We start from the raw sequence: 19,077 nt of genomic DNA, 5'->3' as shown, positions 1-19,077 counted from the left end.
AAAAAGGATGAGAAGAATTTTCTATATTTTGTTTGGGTGAAGAATGGATAATATGAATTTGAAACAAATTGTCTTTTACAATAACAACAACATTCTCCAGAGGCTGGAAGTCTGAAACAACCACAGAAAATGCTGAAGAAACCAAGCAGGCCTAGCAACATCTGTGGAGCAAGAAACAGAGTTAACGTTTCTATCTCCCAAAAAAAGAGGCAACATTTTAAAAACACTGGAATGGTTATCACACAAAATCAAACATGTTTTTTTCCCCCACCACCCAAGTTGCCATGACTTTTTGTTTATTATTAACCATGATAAGCTGGGTCTGCTTTCTTCTTTCTTTCCTTTCTATCTGGAGGTGCGCTTAAACACAGCCAAATTACTTTCCCACCTTCAAATCAGCATAACCTAGGTCTGTTTTTCTGTAAATCAGCCCATTCAGAGAGGTTGTTACATACCTCTGGAGTAATTGGGACTTGAACCCAAGCTTCCACAGCCACTACACTGTGCCACAAGGCCTCTCTGAGTCTGCTTTATTTTACTGTCCTTTTATTCCAGACTACTAATAAATTCAAATTTCACTACTTGCCATTGTGGAATTTGAATCCGTGTCCTCGGAACATTAGCCTAGGTGACATTATCACTACACCATTACCTCTGCTTGTGGGTCTGCTTTATAGATCTTTTCAAATCAACCTGCTTTGAGGTGGTGTCACCTATATGGGACTTTAACCCAGGCCTGCTGCGTGAGAGGCAGAAACCTTACCACTGTGCCACAAGAGCCTATTGGTCTGCTTTATACTTTTCATATTTGGCTGTGTAATTACACACAACTGAATGTTTTTCCCCACCATCTCAAATCACTGACTTTTTTTTGTTTTTAATATTGTTTTGTGGGCGGCATGGTGGCACAGTGGTTAGCACTGCTGCCTCACAGCGCCTGAGACCCGGGTTCAATTCCCACCTCAGGCGACTGACTGTGTGGAGTTTGCACATTCTCCCCGTGTCTGCGTGGGTTTCCTCCGGGTGCTCCGGTTTCCTCCCACAATCCAAAGATGTGCAGGTCAGGTGAATTGACCATGTTAAATTGCCCGTAGTGTTAGGTAATGGGTAAATGTAGGGGTATGGGTGGGTTGCGCTTCGGCGGGTTGGTGTGGACTTGTTGGGCCGAAGGGCCTGTTTCCACACTGTAATGTAATCTAATTAACTCCTGCCATTAATCACCTGTGCAGCCAATTAAGAATTTGCATGCAAAACCCATTATGAGTAAAGCAAACAATCAAAAATGAGGAGAGTAAGAGGAACAGATGGGAAATGTGTCTGCTCTTATTTTTGTTTTTAACAATCAACCCCCACTAGCTGGATCTGCTTTATATTTTCTGATCAGTCTATTCAAAGATGTTATAGCACACCTCTTGAACAGATAGAACTTGATCTTGGGCCTCCTGACTCAGCGGTGGGGAGACCACTGCACCACAAGAGCCCTTGGCTTTGCTTTATTTTTAAAACACCTGTTCAGACTTGTTATGACACAGCTCTGAAGCAGGTGGGACTTAAATCTGGGTCTCATGGTCGAGGAACATCTGAACAACAATACATATGTCAGGCTCCTCCTTATTGACTCAAGATGCACCTTCAACATCATAATTCCTAACAAGCTCATCTCCAAACTCCGGGACCTAGGTCTCTGCACCCCTTCTGTAACTAGGTTTTCGACTTCCTGACCAGCAGACCCCAGTCAGTGAGTATAGGTGACAACAGCTCCTGCACAATAATCCTCAACACCAGTGCTCTGCAAGGCTGTGTACCCAAGCCCCAATTATACTCCTTATATACTCATGCCTGTGTGGTTATATTCTGCACCAACTCCACTTCCATGGTTGCTGATAGTACCGTCGTTGTAAGTCAGATCTCAAACAACAATGAGACAGAGTACAGGAAAGAGGTTGAGCGACATGATGTGAAGCCAACCATCTCTCCATCAGTGTCAGCGAAATGAAGGAGCTGGACGTTGACTTCATAAAGTGGAGTGGAGAGCACGCCCCTGTTTGCATCAATGCTGAGGTGGAGATGTTTGAGAGTGTGAAGTTCCTGGGAGTGACGATCACCAACAATCTGTCCTGGTCCATCCATGTTGGCATGACAATCAAGAAAGCACAGCAACATCTCTACCTTCTCGAGAGGCTGAGGAAATTCAGCATATCCATAAAGAATCTTACAAATTTTTAATAGATGTACCAAAGAAAGGATCCTACCTGGATGCGTCACAGCATGGTGTGGCAGCTGCTGTTCCCAAGACTGAAAGAAACCACAGAGTTGTGAACACAGCCCAGTCCATCATGCAAACTAACCTTCCATCAATTGACTTCATCTATATTTCCTGCGGCATTGGGAAAGCAACCAACATCATCAAAAACCCCTCCTACCCCGGTTATACTCTCTTCCATCCTCCGCCGTTGGGCAGAAGATGTAAATGTTTGTACACATGTATAAACAGCTTCTTCCCTTTTGTTATCAGACTTTCGAATGGACCAATTTAATGTTAATGTTGATCTCTCTGTGCACTTTTTCAGCAGCTGTAACACAGTATCCTGCAGTCTGTTCTGTTACCCAGATGCACTTGTATTGTACGATCTGCCTGAAAATCTCATAACACTTGTCACTGTACCTTGGTACACATAGTAATCAATCAAATCAAACCGGTCATTACCACTGTGCCCCAGGAGCCCCAGGTCTGCCTTTTTTTAAACCAACCCCATTCAGATAAAATATGATACCCCTCTGGAGGAGGTGGGGCTTGAACCTGTGCCTCCTGCTCTTGAGACACGATTGCTACCACTGTGTCACGAGAGCCCCCAAGCCTGCTTTATTTCTGTTTTTATCTTTTTTCTCAATTTATTTATTTAAAAGTGCTATTACACACTCCTTTCCCACCAGCAAATCACAGTGACTTCTTTTCAGAGGTGAGAATGGTACTATGACACCCTGAAGTTCCTGAGCCGCCTCCTTTGTGGGAAAGGCCAGTTCTGTGGTTTTCTTAATGTCCAGATCTGGTTCAGTTGGTATCTTCCTTTAGATTGCAATATTATTGATTCCACAAGCTAAGTGATCTCATAATATTTCCCAAGATACCAACTTGTACTCTGTATTCCACCAATGTCTGTAGTCTCATTAAGAATTCAGTAAACTGGTTCCACAGGAAGTCTCTTTGCCGTGTTAAATCTGTACCACTGCAATATAACATAGTGGTCTGTTATCATATCTATTAGTTTGACAAAAGATTTTGATTCTGGGACTGTCAGGTAGATTAAACCCTTGAAGTGGAAAGTCGTGGCCCACAAGTGGTCAGGGGAGTTACCTTTTGTCCTTAATCTCCTTCTATCCTTTTTGCCTGAAAAAAATATCTCATTCTTTCAGCGTACTGAAGAGAATCCTCCACAAGTGTATCAGAAGGTTCCAGTTTCCCAAACAGTGGCATTTTCAAGATTTCCCCTTCACAGTCATACCAGGTTCGTTGAAAAGCAAGGCGGCCTGAAACTTAACTCTCGTCACCAGTATGATAACTCAGGAGGCCTGACTGGAAAGGAGCATTCTTTATTGTTGAATACTGTTACGAATATGTAGGGGTGCTGTACCTTTAAGAGAAGGGAAAAGCTAGCAAGGACTTAGAGAAGCGCACAGAGTACTGGAAAATTTAAAATGTAACATTTGGTCAAACAGCTAGATTAGCTGGCTTGCCTGGATACAAAATCAAATTCAAATTCAGCCAATCAATTTAAATTATGCCCCAAGATACCAAACTCCAATCAAGTTTGAATTTATTATTTTGACAATACTAAAGCCATTGAAATGATCCGATGCTTTGGGTTATAAATATCAGATATTTTGGAACAGTTAGCTAGAGCGGCAAAGATAACTGCCAAGCACCAACAACTAGAGAGAGAGAGACTGCTTGCAGAAATAGCTGCTCTCTTAAAGGTACCTTTTATCTATCAACGACCTGTGAAACAGAATTCCTAAGAAGAAGAAGACAGGAAAACACAGAGGACACTCGGCAAGCTGACTGGTTTTGAAATGTGATTTTATTTTTAGTAAATCGTAATCAGGAGTTTTATCGGGCCAGTATTGTAAAGGGGAAGGTAAAAGATAGGCTTAGATACAGCAGTTGTAAATAGTTGTCAGTTAGTGTTCTTTGTTAGACTTTTAAAAAAGGTGTTAATTTTTATTTTAAATAGTGACTTTTGGGATAGTTCTTTGCCTCTTGAGTTTTGACAGATTACAGCCTGGGTTAAATCTTTTGTGTTGCTGGTTTAAATTAGCAGGGGGCATTTACCCCGTGTCGTAAAAATACCAAAATAGAGCCACTACTTATGATTACGTGGCTAGTCCTAGCCTGAGATACACAGTTCAGCAGACCCATCCTTGAGCTCTGTGGTGAGATTAATTAGTGATTCCCATGGGTCTTAAAAGGGTTATCACCAAAAGGAAACAACTTTATCTGCAGATGCTAAGGATATTAATAGATTTCACAATGGTTAATATACCATTTCAATTTGCAATTTAGTGTTGACCTTACAAAGACATAAGGGTTCTTTTCCAGGAGTCTTCAATATCAATACTCTAATCTGTGTTGGAAATAACACATTGCACAATGTTAAGAGTTATGTGTATTTTTAGGAACTGCAAGGATGTACAAAATATCTTGTGCTATTTTGAATAGAATCTAAGTGAAGAATGAATTGGTCAGAAGACTTGAAAACATTTGAAGGTGAGGTCAGGGAATAAAGTTGAAGACAGAATTTTGACTGTGAAGAGCATTTTGAACAATGTGGAATGCAGTAACGAAGCAATTAACTCAGTATAATTTTGCAAATATATGACAGTCCACTGCTATCTATGGAGTCAAAAACACAGTCCATGAGCCAAGAAAGGAATTATAGATGGCTTGATGTCAGTCTACCAACACTCAACAAATATTGAACTGTCTTAATATGATAGCTATACTGTTGTAAAATCAAAGATTTCAAATTGCCTTTATTCTTTATAGACATAAAATGGAAATGTATAATTACAAATTTTAAACATGACAACTTTCCAAAACATACATCAAAAAGGAAATTCGCTAACTGCAACAGTTAGATCATAAAAAGCATAAGCTTTTGAAAACTTCCATATGAAGTCGGATTCAGCTAAAGCTGCAGTGTTGACATGTATGGACAGCAAGTGTTGGTGATCTATGTATTGACAGAAAACCTAATAGCTATATTTGCACATACAGTCAATGTCTAAAGACGAAGTCTTTCATGTAGGATAATTTCCAATACACTGTACCCATATTTGGATAATGCCAAAGAATAAGGATGGTGTGTATTGTTTGGGGTTGAAGGCAGAATTGGCTATACTGTGTATGCCAAGGGCTTACTTGGTCAGATTTTGAAGTCAGATCATGATGTTAAACCTGTGATAAGGGGGTATGCTCATTTCCATAAGACCATAAGACATTGGAGTGGAAGTAAGGCCATTTGGCCCATCGAGTCCACTCCGCAATTCAATCATGGCTGATGGGCATTTCAACTCCACTTACCAGCATTCTCCCCGTAGCCCTTAATTCCTTGTGACATCAAGAATTTATCAATCTCAGCCTTGAAGCCATTTAACGTCCCGGCCTCCACTGCACTCGTGGCAATGAATTCCACAGGCCCACCACTCTCTGGCTGAAGAAATGTCTCCGCATTTCTGTTCTGAATTTATCCCCTCTAATTCTAAAGCTGTGCCCACGGGTCCTAGTCTCTTCGCCTAATGGAAACAATTTCTTAGCGTCCACCCTTTCCAAGCCATGTATTATCTTGTAAGTTTCTATTAGATCTGCCCTTAACCTTCTAAACTCCAATGAATACAATCCCAGGATCCTCAGCTGTTCCTCATATGTTAGACCTGCCATTCCAGGGATCATCCGTGTGAATCTCCGCTGGACACGCTCCAGTGCCAGTATGTCCCTCCTGAGGTGTGGGGCCCAAAACTGGACACAGTACTCCAAATGGGGCCTAACCAGAGCTTTATAAAGGCTCCTATAAAGGATTTCTTTATTGAGTTGTTTGGACAATTCTATTCTGACTTCTGTTGGAAGACCAGTATTAGTTGCATATTTGGGAGAGAACATATGTTCAGGACAAATTGCTTATTTGCATTTTTAAAATCTAGCTTTCTTCTTCCCCATTCAACTCCAGCATTGTTAGTGTTGGACAGTTTGGAGAAATCTGTGCTGAGCAATAAATTTTCTGCTTAATCAGGTAAAACGCCACCAGATGCAGATTAAAATTGCATTTACTTTGCTATAACAAGATACTATAAACTCAGTTTTCCCGCATTGCTTCATTGGGAATACTTCTTCCTCTTTCATTTCTCATTGTTGTCTTTTTTTTTGGACTTACTATTTGTGCTGAAATGCAGCTTGTTTTGTACTGTTGAAGTAATTTGTGACTGGACAGCTTCTTTCCATAGATGTTGCTTGTTGCTGGCAGTGAAGAGACTTTGGGTTGAAACCCAGCACCCCCCAGCAGTTGAAAAGTCCATTGATCTGCTCAATCAGCCAATGTCCATGCAGTAAAGATCTGTATTTCTTATATGGATAAGCAGGCTGATTGAGTAATAGATGTGTTTGTATTGAAAAGCAGTTGCCGACTCTTGTGTTTGAAAAAAGTATTAATTCTCCCAATGCTGCTCAGTGGAATGATAGGCCTTCAATGTACTGTCTGGAGAAGTCTGATCTATTGACATCTGAAGGAAAACAGCTAAATTTATATGTTAAAGTTATACAGATCTAGACTTCACATTATAAATGGGATATAGAGACTTCAGAAAGTTGAAGAAAAAGATTCAGAAGGATGATACCAATAATGAGAAGACTGGCAATGTTTTCTATTGCAAAAAGAAAGGTGATGGGTAACCTGATAGAGGTGGTTAAAATCATGAAAAGACTTGATGGGGTAGACATAAAGAATTTTGTTTCCAGTTATGGTGGAGACAAAAACAAGGGGCTGTAAATGTAAATTTTCTTCACTAACTTTAAAGTCTCTCCTCCCACAGCCTTATCCCATGTCTCGCCGCCCTCCTTCTCCTCACCTCCCTGACCTGATCTTCTTACTCATCTATCTGCTCCATCCTTCCCACTGACCAATTACAATAACCCGCTACCTGCATCCACCTTACACCACACCACCTACCTTTTCCCCTGGTCTCGCGTCCCTCTCTCTACTTACTTCTGCGCTTCCCTTCTCCTACGAAGGGTTTCTGCCTGATAGCTTGACTTTCCTGCTTCTCGGATGCTGCCTGACCTGTGCTTTTCCAGCCTCGCCTGTATTGATTTCCAGCATCTGCGCTCCTTCTTGTCTCCAAGGCCTTAAATGGTTGTTGGTTATCAATTCTCACTGAGAATAATTAATGAAAAGTTCTTTCCCAAAGATTGGTCAGAATGTAGAACTTACAACCTCAATTTTTAATTAAATTCTGTAAAATGGAAGGTGAAGCTGAATAAACACGAGAGGGAAAATTTTATAGAAAGGTGTGCTGATAGGGTTGGATGAATGGGGGTGGGAGGAAGCTCATTTGGAGCATAAGCATCAGGACAGACTAGCTTCACTAGCTTTTACTATGTTGTACATTCTGTGTAATACCCAGCAATAAGATTGTTTTGCTTTTACTTTTGCCCATTCATTTTGTTCTCCTTCTGAAGAACTTTGGTTTTTTTTATCAAGTATTTGTGTTGTGCTGTCATATTCAATTTATCAATAATATGTATAGAACTTAAAATACTGAACCTAGATGGAAATTTTTGTAGTTAGAATATCTTTGTATTCGTTGGTACTTCAGAAGTTTTGAACTTTTAAATTGTTATAGTTTATATCACCTTTAGAATCTTAATTGTTAAAGAAAAATTCCATGTTATGGTATTTCTAGTTTGTATTTTTCATAGGCAAAGGATTCAAGTGTTGATGTCAAACATTGTTGTCCCTTTATAAAGTGATCTAAAGCAAGAATGGAATTTCCCAAACATTCCCATTTGATTAAAATCCTGTCCAAAACACACAACCTATATGGTCGTTTTAAAATGTAATCAACATTTTAATCAGTTCTAAGCTGAATTGCAACATCTGTTTAATGTTAATATACTTTGATTTTTATAAAATTGGGTTAGGGTTAGCTTGCTATTACACAACCAACAGCCAAAATGATTTTCCTAGGCTGGAGGAGTCCAAAACTAGAAGGCATTGATTTAAAGTGAGAAGAGAAAGTTTTAAGAGACCTGAGGGATAACCTTTTTATGCAGAGGTTGGTGCATGTATGGAACAAGCAGCCAGAGGATGTGGTGGAGGTGGGTACAATTGTAACACTTAAGAGGCATGTGCGTCGGTACATGAATAAGAAGGGTTTAGAGGGTTATGGGCTTTATGCTGGCAAATGGAACTATATCAAATTTGGATGGCTGATTAGCGCAGACAAGTTGGACCGAAGGGTCTGTTTCCATACTGTATGCCTCTATGACTCTATATTATCTCAGGATGTCTATACTGTACCACCAAGTCAGTTGACTTTGTTCTCTTAATTGGTTGGTCCTGATGGTGTCCTCTTAGGTGCTAATAGGTCAAATCTGCTGAAAGGAACCCTCACCAATTGTCATTGTTTATGGAATTGGCAGTTTTTGTCACTCGACTCAGTGGGGAGACCATGGCGACAATAAACTGAAATCTTTTTTGCCAGAGCACTGGAAGATTACTTGTTTGCTTTAAAAGACCAACAAGTATTGCTGTCTTGGATATTGAAAGTTAATGTACAAATGGAGCTGATTCAGAAAAAGTTTTCTTCAGTATACAGGTCCATCTATTCAATTCCATTACTCAGCAGTTCAATATTGTATTTTCCCTGTGTTTTTGTGGACTGAAATAGCAAAAGGTTTATTTTAAAATCAAGGATTGTGGAAAGGATTGCTGAACCTTTTAAAAGCAAGGTTCTGAAGGTAAGTGCTGTTTATTTTGCTGCTTTATTTCAAGCTGGTTGCAGAGGGCTGGCACTAAAGGGTGTTTGAAAAGTGAGATTGGGACAACAACAATTGGTTGATTGATTTGTGAAGTTGTGAGCAGCTGTGGATGATAAGGCTATCAGCTTGCCAACAATTGTGATTGGCTTCTGTGTACCTCAACAGTTTGTGGATGCAAACATTATTGCCAGAAGTCTTACCTGAGGCTTGAAGAAAGGCAGAAACAACTCAGCAGACCAGCAGCAAAGATGGAAAGAAAAAGCAGAATTAACATTTTGGGTCCTGTGACCCTTCAGAACTTTTTTTTTGTTTCCTGAAGAAACTCACTTTGTTTGCCTTCACTGGTTGTTGTAAAATGTTAATTTTAACCACTGAGTCAGAAACTATATAATTTGTGAACCAGTCACTCTTATCTCTTGCAAGGAAGTAAAAACATACCCAGAAAAGAGAGATTAAAGAACAGTAAGTCCTTGCAAGTAAAAGGATCATCTCAGCAAACCGTATGGATGGGCACCATTGAACTGTCTTCCCAGATCTTTTCCCTCTGCCCTTAACACCAATGCTTTCTGTCTGTATGTGTGTGAAGGGGGAGTTTTACATATAATTATATGTTTGAAAGTTCATAGATTCTAGCTACAAGTAAGTAAGTATTCTTGACTCATACAGAAATCTGATCTGTGTTTTCTGTTCACCTGGGTCAAAATGGGCAGGTAAATTGGTGAACCTTTAGAGCCATGATAAAACATTTAACTTGTCAGAGAGTCATAGAGATGGACAGCACGGAAACAGATCCTTCGGTCTAACTCGTCCATTTCGACCAGATATCCCAATCCAATCCCATACCCCTCCAAACCCTTCCTATTCATATAGCCATCCAGATGCCTTTTAAATGTTGCATACTAGCCTCCACCACTTCCTCTGGCAGCTCTTTCCATACACGTGCCACCCTCTGCGTTAAAAGTTGCCCCTCAGGTCTCTTTTAAATCTTTCCCCTCCTTGGGGAATAACGGGGCTTAGCTTTCAGTGTGCTACCCTAGTGAGGCATGAAAATATTATGTTCCAAAAGCGCTCTCTCACTGGTACCATTGCAGTCTGTTGCAGCAGATGCTGTGTATGTACTATGCCTAATAAAACAAATTTTATAGCACCATATGTTTGTGTTCTCAGCACACATCATTGTGCCTCCCACGTGGATGAATACTTAATTCAGAATTTTAATCTCGGGACAGAGTCATCTGAGAATAAGTTCAGTCTTGTTGAACTCTCTAATTGTTAGGGTGGAGGAAACCTTCAATGCATGTACAAAATTTTACTCTGGATTTTAACAGGTGAATTTTCTTTTTCTGTCTCTAGGTAGGCTTTGACCAATGTGGTCATACAACATTCTGCATCATTAACTACAGAAGAAACTTATCAGGCAACAAGCACAAAATCGGGACAAGAAAACCATTTTAGAGGTATGAGGCATATATATTTTTACTGATACTACTTCTGGACCCATACTAATGTATTATACTGCTAAGAATCCAAAAGAAGTTAAGTGATTGTGTTCTCAGCTGAGATAGATGGTTACTTCTACCTCTATCTTCTGGAAGGTGAAATCCTTTCATATTCATTATTAGTTCCCTGGTTGATGTCTGTGTTTAAAATGCACAATTCCATTTAATGTATGTTTGTTCCTTTATTCATATTTTTGATTAAAAGATAAATAAATTAGATATTTTCAAAATGTTGTCTGAGTGCCATTTGCCTCCATCACCCCAAAAATATAGTAAAAGCTACACATATCAAACCAGCATTTAACAATTGGTACTTGTTTGTAAAATCCACAGATTTGCTTCATTGTGTCTAGTCTTGGATTTCAGATCATTTGGATGCTCAGGATAATTTATTTCTTGTATATGCAAATAATGCTTATGCACAATTCAACTTCATTTTTGGATTAGCTTCCTGCTGTTATAGTTATGGTGTTATATAAAAGTAGTGTTGAAGATCTGTAATAAAATCAGAAAATGTTGGATACATTCAGCAAGTCTGACATTTGTTTAGGGAGAAACCGTTAATGTGTCAAATCCAATGACTTGGAACTTATATTGAACTTGATTGTAACTCAATTTTAAATATTGAGAAATAATATTATTAAACTGTTCTTTCTAATGGCATGTTTCTCTGCCCCATGATGGTTATAAGAGTAGTTTTGTGCAATAGACACAATGAAAGAAGTTGTCATGTAGTGGAACCTGTATATATGTTTTGACAGTGGACAGGAAAAATATTTAATCAGTAAGTATTCTGGATAGCATTCAAGCATTGAATATTCTGAATACTACTTGCACACATCCATGTCCTATTATGCTTCTTAACCCCTTTGACAGTTTCTTGGGATGGTTTCTGTATCAATTTGTAGGGTTATGTTCCATTTATCTGAATATTTTCCCATGTAGTGGCTGATTCTTTATAGACATAATCTTGCTTTTGCATCTGAACTGCAAGGGCTGACGGCAGAGCTTTGCTAATGGCTTGGTCGAAGGCTTGTCTGTACTTGTAAAGACAGATCTGCCCATTTTTTTGACTTGAATCAATGTTTCTCACTGATACCAAGCATTTTCAGACCTAAATTTTCATGAAGCTCTACCTTATTCCTTTCAGCACCACTCTATTGTGGGACTTGTACTTTGTCACTTCACAATTCTTTTGCTATTAAAATTCTTCTGCTTCATTCGAAGTGCCGGACCTACACAAGCCAGAGTAACATTTTTTTTCCCCAGCCTTATTATCGGCTTGTATAAGTCTTTAAGTTTCAGGAAGTGAATTCATGGTAATGGTTCAACAACATTATGTTGTTCCACATTTAAGCAGTGTGCATGAAGGTAGTGATGACAGTAAACTGAACAACAGGACTTGATTTTGGGCTAAATATTCGTTCCCAAGTCAGGTGTGCAGAGTCAAGAAATTTCTTATAACTGGCAGACACAAGCACAGTGAGTAACCTGGTGCTGAACTGGATTGTTTAAAAGGTCTGGTACAGTGCCCTGGGACGTAAGAAAATAAAAGAGAAAGTGACCTGCCCCTTTCTTCTCTCAAAGACCATTCTCCTTCCGCATCCATGACAACTTGTACTACCCCTTTTCCCCTTACCTACTCTTCCATGGCCCCTAATATGCTTCATGCCAATCTATGCCCTTTATACCCCTCAATGAACCATTATACCATCCATACCAACTTTATGGCAAGCTATGACCTGTTGCTCATCTCCATAACCCTTTATAGCCCACGGCAGCTTGTGTCAACTCAAACCCACATCTGTTACTCTTTATCTCCAAACACTCCATGCCAGTTTGCCTATAGCTGCTATGAGGCAGACCTCAGCAGCCATCATGAAATTAAAATAAAGCCCTAACTGTCTATTACTTGATTATGTGTTTTCAGAAGGATGATTACTGAGCCCATTGAATACATTAATTCCATTCAAGTACTTAGTCATTTATAAAAAGAAACATTTACATTTACAGCTCCATATCAGTGAGAAGTGATCCTTTTATAACTACTTGGAGCCATCAACTGAACAAAGGATTTGCATACTCCAACTGTGATAGGTTGTGGAAGCAGTCAAGCAGTGCTCATCCTTTCATGATCATCTTCAGGCTTATATCACCAAACACCCCTTAAAATTGCACACTCTGATTTTGTTTCTTAACTGGGAGCCACAACTGGCTTTTATTTACAAAATTTAAAATTGACAGATCCACAAAGATTATCCAGCTTTAATGCACATTAACATCTGTGAACAATCCTGGGGTGGGGGTGTACTTTGCCCTTCCTCAAGAACTATGGTAGGCTTGGACTGCAGCAGTACAAGAAGGCAGCTCAGCACCACCTTCTCGAGTGCAACTAGGGATGGGCAATAAATACTGGCCACCAGTGACACCCATGTCCCATGTGTAAATGAAAAAAACAGTTTGCTCAGGGAATGATTGCTGGCACTGGCAACTGCACGTGTGATATCATTATGTACAATAATTGCATATGCACATGGAAATGGGTATGCCTTGAAGTGGGTTTCAGTAGTGTAGAGAGGGACATTGAACACAAGACAGGGGTTGGTGACAAATTCCTGAAGAATGGGATAGAAGGTGAGCCCTGCAGTTGGAGTGTGGGGGAGAGAACTGTTTGTGTGTGGGGTGGGGGAAGGGAGACCAGAGGAGCATGGGTGGGTGTGGGGGGTGGTGAGATGAGAGCCTNNTGGGTTGGGGGAAGGGAGTGGTGAGGTCTGAAGTCACAGCTAGCCTTAGCCTCACTGTCTCACCTTGCCCCCTGCAGCCTCATTCTCCCCAATTATAGATACTCACTGCCAACTATATGCCCTCTCTCTCTCTCCCTTCCAGCTTATGGTTCCTGTCTCCCCAGCCTCCACTCTTAGCCCCTTCTGTCTTTCTGTCCGTCTCTCAAATTTGCCATTTTGGCTAGGGAATGGAGCCCTTCCAACGTTGTGAAAATTTGGACTGTTGCATTTGAAAATACCATCTGCTACTGTCTGGCTTAAGGTTTCCAGTTCTGAATCAGGAACTGAATGTGAGCTTTTCAAGCGTACGTACACATTGCTTTATATGTTTGACGCCATTGAGATCAGCTGTATTCCCAAATAATATTAATAATAATTTGTAAGAATATCATTTATTACAAAAATAAAAGCTGATGAAATAAATGGCTCACTACTGTATCCTGAGCATTGTAACAAAATAGTGTGGGTTTGGTTTTCTATATAATCCAATGGAGACAGTTGCATATCACTTTGTATAACCCCAGCATGGTGTTGTCTCTGGTTAATAAGATAGCTTACTAAGATAACTAGTAGCTTATTCGCTCAGTTGGAAACTTTAAAAGAATGAACAATTGTTGGAGTTGTGGAAAATCTAGTCTGTGTTCTTGATTTATCTTTATACATCTATGCTCCTGGCATTCAATGTTCTCTCTCTTGGATTTGGCCTTCCTAATTACTCTAATAAATAAGGTACTGTGGCTACAAATTGAAACTAAAGTTACTAATCTAAGATCAATAACTGCAGTACAACAGCCTTAAGTGAAACCTAATTCACAGCATTAACATCCAACAGCGTGAGCAGCCCTGACTGAAATCAAATAGCAGCTTTCTAATTAAATCCTTGATGTCCTTGACTATTGTGAAATACTCAGGAGCAAACTTAATTTTATTGGAAAACTGACTGATAACGTAAAACAGCCTGTATTGGAATGTAGGAATTCTTTTGAGTAAGGCCATATGTTCTTTCTCTAAAAGTATCAAGTTCTTACAAGTTTAACAAAATGAATTCAATTGGGAAGAGAAAGGAAGAAAAGTCGAGAGTTTTTTCTGTCCAATGTCACGATTGCACAAAGGCATCTGCAGGCACTTTTCAACAGAGCTGCAGAGACTTTGATACAAAACCCTAGTGAGGGGGAGAAGTTACCGTATTTGATTTTGTCTTACTAACCTGGAGTAATACCATATTGTATAAGTTGGTATGATGGAAGCCTGTAAAATATAAAGTGTTTTGTCCCACAATTTGCTGTCACCCTTTTGAAAATTGTGGACTGAAATGGTGAAGAACTGTTTTAAAATCAGTGTTTAGGGTATTATTGAATGCTTTAATAAGCAAGTAACCTGACACGAATGGCAAGCATTCTGGTAAACATATTTTTTTGAACAAAAAAAAATTGAAATGGTTGCAAATGAATTGGAGCTTAGGGGTTCTTTATACAGATGCAACTGGGTAGTAACAACAAGTTGATTGATCTCTGGACTGGTAACCAGTTATTGAGCTTTTTACCTGCCATGAGTTATAAGATTGGTTCTCCCATATCTGAAGAGCTTGGGAACAAGATAGGTGGAAATATTTGAGTTTCCACAGCACAGAAGTTATCACTCTGTTCACTGCAGTCAAAACTCATCTTAAATCAAGGGAGCTGCTCCCTAGTTTGCTCCTTGACATTGCTTAAGCAAGCTATTCCTGATGCACTCTGTGAAGTTGTAGCTACCCTTTCCAATTTGATTAAACCAAGCAAAATGAAGTTTAAATTCATCATAATTATTGCTGTATTCTTTTTACATACTTGTATTTTTTTTGTTGAGTTTTACCCTTACCCATAGAGTGGCTACTGTTTAGTGATCTGTACACTACTCCAACCAATGTCGTCTTTCTCTTCCTGTTTTATTTTAAAACCTCTGCCCAAATAGATTCTACATCATCTGAGCCTCGATCTCTTACAACTGTTCTAATTTAATCTCTAGTGAATAGTGTTACCCCACCACCTTTTCCATCCCTCATGTCTTTCTGAAAGGTCAAAGATCCCTGAATATTATGTTCCCAATTTTAATCATTTTGTAATCATGTTTCCATAATGGCTGTGAGATCATATTAATTTACCTGGATTTGCATCGTTAGTTCATCTACCTTATTCTGAACACTTCATGCACTTAAAGCCTTTAAGTTTGTTTTGTTATTGTATTTCCCTACATATTTATAGTTCCTTGGTACAAAATGACGTTCACACATTCTATCCCTTCCTTTATTACCAGAAAATAAATCAGCCTCATCACCAGCCTGTAATGTTACCTTCTCCTTTACCTTTTGATTTTATAATTTTCTGTGCAAATAAACACAGACCCATACTATTTAGTTTAAAATCCCATCTAAAGCCCTGGTAAAATTATATGGACCACCTTTTAGTGTACAGTCTATTTCATATTGTCACTTACTCTCTTCCTTTTTAAGTAGCTTGCTCAATGATATGAAGGGCTCACCGGTCCTGTCCCTACCTCTGGATGAAGGTCTGAGTTCAAGTTTCACTTGCCCAGAGTTTTGTCAAAGCGTGTCTGAGCAGATGGAATAGAAATAACTACATCTTTCTTTTCAAATGTTCTTGCGACAAATTTTGTGATCAACTGTGAGTCAGAAGTTTTGGGTTAAAATCTCACTTGGTCCAGATACTTGTCATCACATGCGTGAATAGTTTGATTGAGAATATCCATACAATGATGTTTTCCAATGATCGAAGTCCCTCCATGAGTAGGTAGATAGATGTACACGTAAATTAATGTGAGACTCATTGATAGCCAGGCATTGTTTTCAAAGACCAATTGTGCATGGGTAAATGTGAAAATATTCATTCCGGTTTACTTGAATTAAATGATTTTTTTTTTCTTCTATATTAGAACACTGTTCATTGATAGGATTTAATAGGACACTGTGAACAAAGAGCAAAGAACAGTACAGCATAGAAACAGGCCCCTTAGTTCATTAAGCCTGTGCCAATGATTAGATTAGATTTCCTACAGTGTGGATACAGGCCCTTCGGCCAAAGAAGTCCACACCAACCCTCCGAAGAGTAATCCACTCCGATCCACTTCCCTCTGACTAATGCACCATAACACTATAGGCAATTTAGCATGGCCGATTCACCTGACCGGCACATCTTTGTGACTATGGGAGGGAACCGGAGCACTCCGAGGGAACACGGGGAGAATGTGAAAACTCCACACAGACAGTCGCCCAAGGCTGGAATTGAACCTGGGTCCCTAGCGCTGTGAGGCAGTAGTGCTAACCACTGAGCCACTCTAATACATTTAGCTTATCATCTATGATAATTAGCACTTGGATAGCTAAACTGAAATCATGGAATACCATCAGTGTGGAAACAGGCCCCTTGGCTCAACAAATCCACACTGACCCCTGAAGCATAACACATCCAGACCCATTCCCTTACATTTACCCTGGACTAATGCCCCTAACCTACACATCCCTGAACACCATGGGGAACTTAAGCATGGCCAATTCACCTAACCTGCACGTTTTTAGACTGCAGGAGGAACCTCACAAAGATACGAGGACAGTTGCCTGAGGCTGGAATTGAACCCAGGTCCTTGGCACTATAAGGCAACAGTGCTAACCACTGAGCCACCATGCCACCCCAATACATGATGCCTTTCTAAACTCAAAATCTTTTACCTCCAGTACTATCTGTAGCCCTCCTAATTCCCATTCTATCCTGTTCATGTATTTGGCAAGATGCCTCTTAAATGTTGCAGTTGATCTTACCTCCACCACCATCTCTGGCAGAGAATTCCTGGCACTTACCACCATCTGTAGGGAGAAGAAAAGTGCCTCTTACATCTCCATTAAATTTTCCCCCTTTTACCTCAAACCTGCGTTCCATAATAATTGACTTTTGTACCCTGGGAAAAAGAGTTTCGCTGTCCATTCTACCCACGCCTCTCAAACTTTTGTGAACCTCTAACAGGTCCCTCTGATGTTCAAGTGAAAGCAAACCAAGTTTTTCCGATCTCTCTTAGCTAATATCCTCCAAATGAATCAACATCTAGTAAACATATTCTGTATCCTCTCCAAAGCCTCCCCATCCTTGTTATAGTGTAGCAATCAGAACTATATGCAGTTTTCTACATGTGGCCTAACTAAACTTCTATACAGCTGCAACATGACTTGCCAAGTTTTATATTCTATGCCCCTACTACTGAAGGGAAGTATGCCGTGCGCCTTCTTGACCACCTTATCCACTTTTGTTGCCAGTTTCTCAATTGCTGATCTGCTTGTCTAAATCCCTGTATGTTAATGTTTTGAAAGGTTCTGCCATTTACTGTATACTTTCCTCTTGCATTAGTCCTTCCAAAATGTATTACCTTGCATCTGTCCAGATTATACTCCACATGCCATTTCTCCACCCAGGTTTCCAGCCTTTCTTTATTCTGCTGTATCCTCTGGCAATCTTCCTCATTATCCACAGCTCCCCCAACCTTTACGTCATCCACAAACCTACTAATCAGACCACCTATGTTCTCTTCCAAATCATTTATATATGTTTCAAACAACAGATGTCCAAGCACTGATCCCTGCGAACCACCACTAGTCACAGATCTCCAGTCTGAAGAACACCCTTCCACTGCTACTTGTGGTGTGTTGCCTAGTCTCCTGAACAGGGAGCAGACTTAGTAAGTGCTCCCCATGTCAATCCCATTGAACTGATTGGGGCTGGGGGGATGCATGAGGCTTCAGCAATGCTGCAGGTCCCTTACACACATGTGTGCCTGCTCGGAAACAAACCCTGAGACAGAGAGAGGGAGCAAGGCAGGCAGAGCGAGGAAAAAGGAAACTTCAGAAAACTCCGAGCCCCAGAGAAGAGACATTGAATCAATTAACTGAATAATCAGTTGTCCAAACGAAAGAGTGCCTGCCCATTCCGTTCAGATAATCAAGGTTCCCCTGTATTCCTTATGGGCCCTTTCTGTTTTTAGTTTCCTAAACCTTGTGTATACTTCTTTTTCTGAGTAAGCTCACAAGTTCTCTTATAGAGTCATGGAGATGTACAGCACAGAAACAGACACTTGCGTCCAACTCATCCATGCCGGCCAACCCAATCTGGTCCCACCTGCCAGCACCTGATCCATATCCCACCAAATTCTTCCTATTCATATACCCATCCAGATGCCTTTTAAATGTTGCAATTGTACCAGCCTGCACCACTTCTTCTGGCAGCTCATTCCATACATGTATCACCCTCTGCATGAAAAAGTTGCCCCTTAGGTCTCGTTTATATCTTTCCCCTCTCACCTTAAACCTATGCCGTCTAGTTCTGGACTCTTCCCACCCCAGGGAAAAGATTTTGTCTATTTATCTTATCCATACGCCTCATGATTTTATCAACTTCTATAAGGTCACTCCTCAGCTTCTGATGCTCCAGAGAAAACAGCCCCAGCCTATTCAATCCCTCCCTGTAGCTCAAATCCTCCAACCCTGGCAACATCCTTGTAAACCTTTTTGGAACCCTTTCAAGTTTCACAACATCTTTCTGATAGGAAGGAGACCAGAATTGCACGCAATATTCCAACAGTGGCCTAACCAATGTCCTGGACAGCAGCAACATGACCTCCCAACTCCTGTACTCAATACTCTGACCAATAAAGAAAAGCTTACCAAACACCTTCTTCACTATCCTATCTACCTGCGACTCCACTTTCAAGGAGCTATGAACCTGCA

The 19,077-nt window shown here is 40.2% G+C and overlaps 1 protein-coding gene across 7 annotated transcripts in view; it reads left to right on the top strand.

The window, feature by feature from the left end:
* The window catches only part of LOC122561761 (plexin-B2-like), a 261,412-nt gene that overhangs the window by 62,863 nt on the left and 179,472 nt on the right, over positions 1–19,077 (top strand). For 4 of the 7 annotated variants that reach the window (XM_043713877.1, XM_043713876.1, XM_043713882.1 and 1 more), the window contains exon 2: positions 10,389–10,488. In XM_043713877.1, the coding sequence (XP_043569812.1) occupies positions 10,389–10,488 (100 nt within the window). Of the gene's footprint in view, positions 1–10,384; positions 10,489–19,077 lie in introns of all 7 variants that reach the window. The other 3 variants (XM_043713879.1, XM_043713880.1, XM_043713878.1) reach the window with 1 other exon arrangement.

Source organism: Chiloscyllium plagiosum, chromosome 23 (assembly GCF_004010195.1).
Source record: "Chiloscyllium plagiosum isolate BGI_BamShark_2017 chromosome 23, ASM401019v2, whole genome shotgun sequence".
Taxonomy (NCBI): Eukaryota; Metazoa; Chordata; class Chondrichthyes; order Orectolobiformes; family Hemiscylliidae; genus Chiloscyllium; species Chiloscyllium plagiosum.
Note: the sequence above shows the minus strand (reverse complement) of the source record. Positions and strands in the feature narration are given on the sequence as shown.